Here is a 10910-nt window from a genome sequence, read left to right as displayed (position 1 = left end):
AGGGAGCCCCTCGAGCGGCCCGGCTCCTGCAGGCAACGCAGACAGGCAAAGCGGGCACTCTGGTAGCAGTCCTGAGATCTTCCCTGTGCTCCCAGACACAAGCCACGTTAGCCATGATGATCTGACAAGGTAAGAAAGTCCCTCAGCAGTTTGGAGGACCAGTACTGGCTGGGAGGGGGGTGTTGGGCTGCTCGCACTTCATATGATCTTCTGTCAGTACTGCTTTTTATTTTTATGAAGTTCAGCCAAGTGAAACTTTAAGATGTAGAAAGAATCTTCCCTGATGTTCCTTTAGATCTTCAGGTGCCTTGGATACCTTCCTGAGATACTTCTCCAGTAAAGATCAGCAGGTATAGGGACCTCCAGGAATCACTTGGTTTATTTGAATTCTTTTCACAACTGCTCACACCTGTACAAAACATGCAGATTGCCGCTGTGCTGATACAGAAGTAGATGTGCGCATTTTTTTGATGGTAAAGGTGGGAACTATCAGAGTGTATTTTCCCACATTGTTAAAGCAGACCTGTACAGGTGTTACTTCATAGAATGGTTTGGGTTGGAATGGGCCTTAAAGATCATCAAGTTCCAACCCCCCTGCCATGGGCAGGGACACCCTCCACTAGACCAGGTTGCTCAAAGCCTCATCCAGCCTGGCCTTGAACACCTCCAGGGATGGGGCATCCACAGATTCTCTGGGCAACCTGTGCCAGTGTCTCACCACCCTCACAGTGAAAAATTTTTTCTTAATATCTGATCTAAATCTACCCTCTTTCAGTTTAAATGAAAATCCTCTCACTACACTGCCTGATCAAGAGTCCCTCCCCTTCTGTCCTGTAGCCCTCTTTAAGTACTGGAAGGCTGCTGTAAGGTCTCCCTGGAGCCTTCTCTTCTCCAGGCTGAACAACTTCAGCTCTCTCAGCCTGTCCTTGTATGGGAGCTGCTTCAGCCCCCTGATCATTTTTGTGGCCCTCCTCTGGACTCACTACAACAGGTCCATGTATTTCGCATCCTGAGGACTCCAGAGTGGGACACTACTGCAGGTGGGGTCTCGCGAGAGCAGAGTAGAGGGGGAGAATCACCTCCTGTGACCTGCTGGTCACGCTTCTTTTGATGCAGCCCAGGATATGGTTGGCTTTCTGGGCTGAGCTTCTCATCAACCAATACCCCCAAGTCCTCCTCAGGGCTGCACTCAAGCCATTCTACACCCAGCCTGTATTTGTGCTTGGGATTGCCCCGATCCACATGCAGGACCTTGCAGTTGGCCTTGCTGAACTTCATGAGGTTTGCATTGGCCCACCTCTCAAGCCTGTCAAGGTCCCTCTGGATGGCATCCCTTCCCTCCAGCATGTCCACCACACCACACAGCTTGGTGTCATTGGCAAACTTGCTGAAGGTGCACTCGATCTCACAGTCCATGTCACCAACAAAGATCTTAAATAATACTAATCCCAATATGGACCCTTGAGGGATACTGCTCGTCACTGATCTCCACTTGGACACTGAGCCATTGACTGTAACCCTTTGAGTGCTACCATCCAGCCAATTCCTTATCCAATGAGTGATTCACCTGTGTCAGGAGCCTGTCAAGTAATAGCTAAACAGCAATAAGAAGTGTAAATTTGATTTAGCAAATTACAGTCATACCTGTTGTTATCTCAAACCCTTCAAGCCCCATGTTGGGCATGAAAAAGTACTGTTGTGGTTTAATCCCAGCCGTCTGTAAACACCACACAGCTGCTTGCTCGCTTCCCCCAGTGGAATGGGGGAGAGAATCAAAAGGTATGAATAAGAAAATTCATGGCTTGAGAGAAAGACAGTTTAATAGGTAAAGCAAAAGCCACGCACACAAGCAAAGCAAAACAAGGAATTCATTCACTACTTCACATCAGCAGGCAGGTGTTCAGCCATCTCCAGGACAGCAGGGCTCCATCACATGTAACAGTTACTTGAGTAGACAAATGCCATCACTCCAAATGTTCCCCCTTCCCTTCTTCTTCCTCCAAATTTACATGCTGAGCATAACGTCATATGGTGTGGGATATCCCTTTGGTCAGTTGGGGTCAGCTGTCCCAGCTGTGTCCCCTTCCAGCTGCTTCTCCACCCCCAGCCCACTTGCTGATGGGGTGCTGTGAGAAGCAGAAAAGGCCTTGGCTCTGTGTAAGCACTGCTCAGCAATAGCTAAAACATCCCTGTTTTATCAACACGGTTTTCAGCACAAATCCAAAACATAGCCCCATACTAGCTACTAGGAGGAAAATTAACTCTATCACAGCTGAAACAAGCACAACCCATCAAATCCATGTCTCTCCAATTTAGAGACGAGGATGTTGTGCAGGACAGTGTCAAAGGGTTTGCCCAAGACCAGGTAGATGACATCAATTGCTCTTCCCTTATCCAGCAGTGCTGTGACACCATTATAGAAGGCCACCAGATTTGTCAGGCACTATTTGCCCTTAGTGAAGCCATGCTGGGCGTAACCAGTCGCCTTATTTTCCATGTTCCTTAAGCATAGTTTCCAAGAGGATTTGCTCCATGATCTTGCCTGGCCCAGGGCAAGACTGACCAGCCTGTAGCTCCCCTGGTCTTCCTTTTTTCCCCTTTTAAAAACTGGGGTTATATTTCCCCTTTTCCAGTCACTGAGAACTTCACCAGTCTGCCATGATTTCTCAGATATGATGGATAGTGACTTAGCAACTTCATCTGCCAGTTCCCTCAGAACCTCCGGATATAACTCATCAGGTACTTGATGGCTTAGATCTATAAGTAAGAAAGGGCCATAGCAGAAGAGAGCAGAACAGCAGTGTATGCTCTGTGCAGGTCCCTTTTCTCTGCTCATTCAAGTACCTTAAGGACTTCTTAGTTAAGAATACATACATTCAGGAAAATGTTTCAGACTGCAAAAGAGTTCGTCTTTTGCTGCTCAGAATGGCGGGACATACAATCTCACTGAAAGTTTTGGCTTTTTACATTTAGATAGCTCAAGCACTTGAATTTTCAGTGTGCAAGTTTGTCAAATTAAGCACTTAATGGGACACTTGTGTGCACAGAATTTCTTGTGTCGTGTGAGAAACTTGAGTAGAACGCACAGTAGGCCACTGGCAGAGATGTTCGGTGCAGCACAGATGAGTTAATTTTGTAACCAGCCCTGAGAACTAGGAATGTGGGAGCTTTCTTTCATTCATATTTGTCTCTCTTGCAAATAAAAGCAGTGCTAACGCCTCCAGAGTTTGTGTTGTGTTGTTTTGTTTTCCACCCCACATCTGTCCCAAGAAGATTGTCAACTTCTTGAAGGGTTAATGCAATAGTGTATTTTTGTGCTTTCAGCCCTAATTTCCTTTTCCTATTTGTTGATCTTTGCCATGCTATGGACAGGAAGGTGGGAGAAGTACTTCTGTATTACTGTTACTGTGAGGTGAAAGATCCAGAGAAACTCTGTGCTTGGCAAAAGGCTCTGTGCCAGCATCTGCATCTCACTGGAAAGGTAAGGTTTTAGGCAATGATTGTATTCTTAACAGAAAAGCATCTTCTTTGTTTAGCACGGGATGGTGGAGAAACAAGTGTTTTGCACCAGAAGGTGCTAGTCCATTCTTAATTCCATTAAGAAAGGCACTCAGACTCTGAAAGCATCATTTAAAATGCTAATTAAGAGCTAACACTACAAAGAAAAAGAAAATGCAGATAATTTTTCATCACTTTTGATGTTGGGAACTCTGAGTTGTGCAGCATTGAGTGAGCCTTTGATCTATGTGCAGCACACTGTGCAGACCCTGTCCTTGCAAGGTTACCCCATTACCATCATTCAAACTGTTACAGATTTTTTTTTTTTTTTTACAAGGAAACAAATCTTTTCATCGCTCCCACTGTCAAACAGAAAGGATATTCACATGAGAACTTCTTGATGAACTTTTAGATAAAGGCAAGGACATGCAGGTGGCATAATCACTGGTAACAACAGGGAGCTGCTGGCAGGCATCTGTTAAGATTATTGGGCTGGGTTTATCCTGCAGCTAAAGGATACATGTGGCACAACACAGCCTGAAGACCAAGGTGGAGGTGCAGCACTCTGCAGCATGCATCCGGGCTTGCTCCAGTTTACTCCTACGTGTATCGCTAACTCCTCAATGCGCAATGGTCTTCCAGTCAGAATTACTACAGCAAGGTGTAATGTATACCGTCAGGGAGGAGACGAGAGCAACTGACACCTTAGATCACACCATAGGATCACAGTGCTCCTTCCTGCACAGGGTCTTTTTTTTCATTTCGGGCAGACTAGACCAAGGAGGTGACTTGGCTCATCTAGCTGGCCTCCTGAGGCTGTGGGCAAAGGCGAATTTTAGCTTGACAAAGCTGATGTTCCTAGGCTTCCTGTGGGGAGAGGGATATTTCAAGAGGGCAGCTCAGAGCAGGAGACTATGTTTATCTTTGACTTGTCTTCCTCAGTAGCTTCTTTTTCTCTGCCAGTGGTAGCCAACTTCTCTGTTCTGCATCAGCACAGGCATGGGGTGAAATCTGATGCATTCGCTTCTTTTTTTTGCTCAGCTATCTTGTCAGATGGTTGGTATTTTTCTCATTTTTTTTTTAAGTCTCTGAGGCAGATAAAGCATTTGCCTTCTCAACAATATATTCAGTCTTTTTTTTTTTTTTTTTTGCCACTTCAGTGTTTTTATTCATTTGTCAGTGCTGGAGATAGAATGACTCACACTGAAATTTAATATTACATGCAATATTATGCATATTCACATTTCCTTTTATCTGTGTGAGTCATTGGGCACAATTCCATTGTTCTTCCTGAGGCAGACTTCCAGTGGGAGTTCTAATACTGACTGCAGGATTTGCCTGTTAACCAGTTACCATTTCTCTGTTTATTGCACTAACTTTCCAGACTGTCTTGATGTCATTCTTTTGAAATGGCTCAGAAGTGATTACTGGAGTTTTATTCCTGTTTTATTTACTTTCTTCTTTATGTTCAAATTCAGTATAGCCATCTTTTCCTTCCTTCCTCAGTAGTCTCTTTTCTGAATGTACTTCTGTATCTGCCTTTTGTTACCCAGTCATATGTTGCTAATTTCACTGTGACCTGGTTTTTCTGTTACTAAGCCTTAGCCTCAGCTTCTCTTCTTGCGTTCTAGGTACGAGTTGCTTCAGAAGGGATTAATGGGACAGTTGGTGGAAGCAAAGTAGCTACCAATCTCTACATTGAAGTTATGCTTTCCCAGCCTCTGTTCAAAGACATTTTGTGTCAAGATGATTTCAAGGTATGAAAAAATAATTTCTACATAGACACTGTTAATGCAGGACATTTAATTTATGAGAAATAAGCATGTTGCTTCTTGATAGTATTAATTCTGCTCTAGCAGTTCTGCTCTCCCAGCACTGATCTAAGCCCAGGGTTCCTAACCTTACTTTGCTTAGATACTGCTGCTGGTTTTTACCAGCAGTAGCAGTTACCATGAGCGGCAATAGAAGCTTTTGGCAGCTATGGGTGCATCTGCAAAGCCCCCCAGCCCAGTGAACAAGGGAGTGTGCTTCAGCTCTGCCATTCTTCAGCAAGTATTTACACCAACTTGACTGCTAAAACCAAGGCATCACAATGTTCACTTTCCCAAGCAAACTATTCCCAAACTTTCCTCTTCGCCCTGAATTGAGATCCTTCCCTGGAAGCCTACTGGTTTAGGTTCTCGCAGGCTTTGGTGTCCATGTAGCCATGTCCGAGGCTCAGCCCTGCAGAAATTCTCACATCCTGTCACTTGCAGTGGGGATGCATACCGAAAAGGGCTTGCTGAGACCTCCAAAGGGGAAGTCCTGTACTTGAGTTTGGGAGGGCAGGGAGTGTCAGACTCCACTGTTAACAAATCTTGAGCCTGGCTGACCTCCCATATGTCTCTTTCACACCCATGAACCACTGCAGTTTCCACTGTGCATGTCATGGCTGGAGGTCTAGCTGTACTCATGTCAGGTGTCAGAGTGGCTGAAGAGAACTGCAGGGCCCAGATGTGTCACCGTGATCCATTACTGGAGGAGATTATTTAGTATTCCTGTCAGGGTCAGCATGCTCAGTCAGTCGGGGCCTTGACTTGCTCATGATAAGTGCTAGCAACATTGTTTCTGACTAAGATCTGTTCTCCTTCCCACTCCTCGGTGACTACCCACCTCCTGCCTCACCTGCAGAGCAGTCACTGGGCCCGTGACACCTGTCTGCCAGGTCATTGTAAGGGTCCACTGCCTGAACCTCAGGATTTAGAGTGTGGATCTTGGCGGGAGAGACACTTTCATATTTTAGTAAAATGTAGAACTTAAAGTGAGTGGATAATCTTAATCTTGACACCTGGCAAATTTTGGCGGATTGTTTTTGTGTTTAATTTCCTAGAGCAGTGCAGGAGGAGCTCACTGTTTCCCAGACCTTCGAGTTGGAGTATTCAAAGAAATTGTACCTATGGGCATTGATCCAAAGATAGTGTCTTACAAAGAAACTGGTAAGTTGATTTAATGAAAAATAAAGGCTCTCATCCAAGTCAGAGGTAAGGGAAGCATAAAGTACCTTCATCAAAAACATTTCCTTCTGAACAGTGGCCAGGACACAGGAGAAGCAGATATGGAAATTGATCTCTTGGAGGTAGTCAAAAGTTACTGGCGCAGGGAATTTTCTGGCCCAGGTTTTGGTTTGCTAAGTGTTTAGGTGCCTCAAAAAAGTTTAGAATTAACTTTCTGTTTTGTGGGAAACAGTAATAGTTCAAATTACATCAAGTAGTTACCTTGTTTTGGGGTAGGGACACACCTTGTGCTTTAGTCAAGGAGTAAGATGAGACACCTGCTAAATGCAGATGTAAGGTGAAACTGTGTATGATGGTTAGGAAAGACATTTCAATGCATGAATATATTTATACTTGTTCTAAATATTCTGTAGGTGGTTGAGACTGCTCAGAAATGGTACCATAGCTCCAGTGCTCTCTTGTGGTTAGCTTGCAGTAACTATCAAGCTGTACAGGAAGAGCTTTCCATGGAGTCCTCTTGTAGATCCAGTGCATTCTGGTGCTGTGAATGCTGAGAGCTTTTTTTAGAAAGTGCTAGAATCCCACTGAAGCTTACAGTTGACTATATACATGTTCCTATATTAGGAATTGCTGACCTGACTTTACTTGTGTTGAAGTTAACAGCTGTGCTCCTGCCTTTTACACTAAAGCAGAGCCAGGTTCTGAATCAGGTTCATTCCACTCCTCTAACAGGCTGCATTTGTTTTCTGCTACCTGTAGCTGCTTAGTGTGGATTATGCCGGATAAGATGTTACTGGCTGTGCATCTGCTATGGGAACACTTACGTAGGTGGTAAGGAGGAGCGCAGCAAATAGCAGTTAGTAGAGCAGTTTTGGACTTTTTTTCTCACCAAGAGGTTTTGTTGGTGGTAAATTTCTACAGCATCTTTTTGTGGTTTTCCCGATGCTTATATTTTTTGGTAGTTTTGGTAGAGGATTTTTTTTTCCATTTTTAGGCAGTTTGTGAGATCTATGTTTGGATATTTCTTTCCTTGGCTTTTTTTTTGGTTTTTTGGGTTTTTTTTAAATTTTTCCTCCTATTTTACAGCATTTATGGAGATGGTTCCCAATACTTGGGTATGTGGCTTGTAGGGTTATTTTTTAATAAGGTGCAGGATTTTGGTGAGGGAGGTTTTTTGTTTTTCAGTAGATAGGGAGTCCTAAGTTCTAAACAACCTGAAAGTTGGGAACTTTATATAAACAGAAGTTGTACTGAAAGTAACACTTGCTTATGGAAATTTTACATTTTTATCAACAGTTCCATTGTAAAAATAGCATTTTTGTATACTTCTGCACCTCCAAATGTAATGAAAGCTGAGCAGGAGGGAGGGAAACATTTTTCACTGTCTCTTTTACAACTGTAAGAGTTCTCAGAGGGACATAGCAAAGATCATATAGACAGGCGCCTGTCTGTGGCTTGTTCTGTCATGTGGAACAGTGCTGTGTTTTTTTTTCATTTGCCAATAGGAAGCCAAACATGGATAAACTTGTCTGGTTGAGTTGCAATGAAAAGTCTGTGAACCATCACAGAAAAGTTTTGGTTGGAAATCTGATGAGAATCTGCATCAATGAGATTGTACGTAACATTATTTTGTAGTTCTGCTTCTCACTTCTTTCTTTTTTTTTTTTTTTTGTTAAAGGAATCCATCTATCCCCTCAGGAATTTCATAGAGAAGTAGAACAGTATTTGTCTCAGGGCAGTCAAGGACAAGGTGATACCATCTTGCTGGACTGTAGGAACTTCTATGAAAGTAAAATAGTAAGTGTGGTTTGCCCGCTTCTTGCAATGTGTTACAGGTGCTGGGGGGAAGCATTTCACATTATAAGGGTGTAACCTTACTGGAAGAAGAGATTCCATATTCCAGATTGTAATATGTACAGAGTTCCGTTTAGTAATGAATATTAGACACAAGCAGCAGAGGACCTGCTCAGCGACTCAGCATGGAGCCAGCCCAGCTAAGTGCTTATACAGTTTGAAGCAGGAAGAAGACATAAGTGCTTGTACAGCTTGAAGCAGGAAGAAGACAAAGTATTACATACCACATCAGCATTGAATACCATATAGTCTGAAGTTAAAGTAGCATAAGTTGTAAGGATGTTTTCCAGCATTTTTGCCTTGTCCCATATGTCAGAAAGAATAGGGGCATCCTGCTGTCACATGTGCCAGGCCTCCTGCACTGTTGTGGCTCATCCTCTCTCTGACAGTTCTGTTCTGCTTAGCTCCATCATTTATGTCTGGATGAGGAGACATGCTGTGTCTGGAATCCTCTTACAGATTTTAGCAGGTATTTTGATGCATAAATGCAGCTGAGAAACTGCCTAAAGCACCTGCAGGGAGCTAAGTGTTCTGGCCCAAAGGTTTGTTCCTTCCTCTAGTTCAAAGCACAGACCTTACCTTGTCAGATTGCTTGTAAGCAGTTGCATGGCCATCTGTTGTTATTGCAGGGACATTTCCAGGGCTGTCTGGCTCCAGATATAAGGAAGTTCAGCTATTTTCCCAGCTACATAGATGAAAACCTGGAGCTTTTTAAAGACAAGCGTGTCCTGATGTACTGCACAGGAGGCATTCGTTGTGAAAGAGGTTCTGCTTACCTACGGAGCAAGGTGAGGTGTCATTCTGAGGGCACAAGCATGAAGGCTGCTTTAAGGGCAGGTCTCTTTGCTGGTTAATTCTTATTGAGCACAAACTGCTCACTGAGCAGATGGGGAGATGAATGTCTCTGATGCACTCTTGCCTCATGCCGTCTGTCAAGGACATGGGTAGTTTAATGCAGCTAAGGATGATCTGCATGGACTAGTCACAGCAGTGACTGCCCTATGAAAATACTTATAACCCCTTTGCTGAGAAAGAGGTATTTTTAAGTCTGCCATGCCATTGTAGCAGTGTTACAGGAGGGCTTGAGAGCATTCTGCAGTGTTTCCACAAGCTCTGTCTAGGTTATGCTCTGTGGTCATTACAGCTTGAGCATCTCACAGTGGTGAAAATCAGCCAGTCAGTGCTTTCCCAGTGTTGTGGAATTCAGTCCAATACACTGCATTGTTGAAATTGTGCTTTCCATCCCACTCTTCTCCTGGATACTACCCCCAAGGAGCACGGGAACAGCACACACATAAGTTCTCAACAGGTTTAAACCTTGATATTTTTTTTTTTTTCTGCTGTACCAATATGAACCTGGAGAAATTCTGTTCCTGCTAACAGCTCACTTTGTAAAGCAGCAGTTCACATAGGTTCAAAAGCATTTGATCTGTGATGCAGCAAACCTCCCTCAGCTGAGGAGGTTATCAGCCTTTTTTTGACTGTAACATTAAATGCACATTTGGGTTCATGTCAGCAAACCAGCATTGTAGAGCTGCCCAGTAATCCCTGGTGGTGCTGCCTAGAGTTGTCGGTGCACGTGGTGCCGTCTGATGGTCACTGAGAAGCTGCTGCTTTTTGTTGATCCCTTGTATTTACATTTGCTTTGGGAACTCTAGCACACCCACTGCTGCTGTCTCCTTCAGCTTTTCTGCTAATATGCTTTAAACAGGCAGTGTGCAGAGAGGTTTACCAGCTAAAAGGTGGAATTCACAAGTACCTGGAAGAGTTTCCAGATGGATTCTACAGGGGGAAGCTGTTTGTGTTTGATGATCGTTACGCCATTTGTTCCAATGAAGATATCGTCTCAGGTAGGACTAGATAATGTAAGTGCAGAAGACTGGGAAGCTATTGCAATCATTTCCACAGAGATGTACAGGACAGGGGCAGCCAAACTGCTCTGTGTAGTTCTTCCTCATACTGGCTTTGATCTTTTAGTGCTGTCACTTTTCATGATGATCATCAGCTCTGTGGTTTTAACACATAAAACAAATGAGAGAAAAGGGGGTCACTAAAAGGGAGTTCTCTAAAACTGGAGCAGTAAAAAGAAGCATCCTTTGCAGAACAGCTGCTGTTATGAGCCATCTGCAGCTACAGAGACATATGTCAAGCACTACTGTTGTTGTTGCCCACTTGTTGCCCATAGTGTTAATCAGACTGTGGTTGGCCAAGAGACCAAAGCATTATATCATTCTGCTTTCAGCAGTTCTCTGCTCCAGTAATCACACAGAACATCAGCACAGACTGCCAGGCACTTGGAGAGTGGTGGCACTACGCTCTACAGCATGTTGTTATTTCAATGCTTCAAAAGTTTCTGTAGCCTGTAGATTTTCAGTGACCCCTAGCTGAAGTTGTTAAGAACATTGCCTGGTCTTCTGGCCAGGGTCACTCTTCAGATGTTGAAAATGAAATATCTGTTTTCTTCTTCCCAGTTGACAGCTACAAATAGAAGGACTTTGGATCTAGCTTTTTTTAGGAAGCAGTGCTGTTTTTTCTCTGAGTGGGTAACTTTTTGAGTATAACCTG

The 10910-nt window shown here is 43.8% G+C and overlaps 1 protein-coding gene across 1 annotated transcript in view; it reads left to right on the top strand.

The window, feature by feature from the left end:
- Positions 1-66: 66 nt before the first annotated feature.
- TSTD2 (thiosulfate sulfurtransferase (rhodanese)-like domain containing 2) overlaps positions 67-10910 on the top strand; it is a gene marked incomplete at its 5' end in the record, with an annotated part of 11887 nt that continues 1043 nt past the window's right edge. Inside the window, 7 exons of the mRNA XM_010085023.1 lie at positions 67-129; positions 3373-3481; positions 5130-5255; positions 6368-6473; positions 8170-8288; positions 8975-9133; positions 10057-10195. Of these exons, the coding sequence (XP_010083325.1) occupies positions 67-129; positions 3373-3481; positions 5130-5255; positions 6368-6473; positions 8170-8288; positions 8975-9133; positions 10057-10195 (821 nt within the window). The remainder of the gene's footprint in view (positions 130-3372; positions 3482-5129; positions 5256-6367; positions 6474-8169; positions 8289-8974; positions 9134-10056; positions 10196-10910) is intronic.

The sequence above is a fragment of the Pterocles gutturalis genome, unplaced genomic scaffold, assembly GCF_000699245.1.
Source record: "Pterocles gutturalis isolate BGI_N339 unplaced genomic scaffold, ASM69924v1 scaffold26540, whole genome shotgun sequence".
In the NCBI taxonomy this organism is placed as follows: Eukaryota; Metazoa; Chordata; class Aves; order Pterocliformes; family Pteroclidae; genus Pterocles; species Pterocles gutturalis.
Note: the sequence above shows the minus strand (reverse complement) of the source record. Positions and strands in the feature narration are given on the sequence as shown.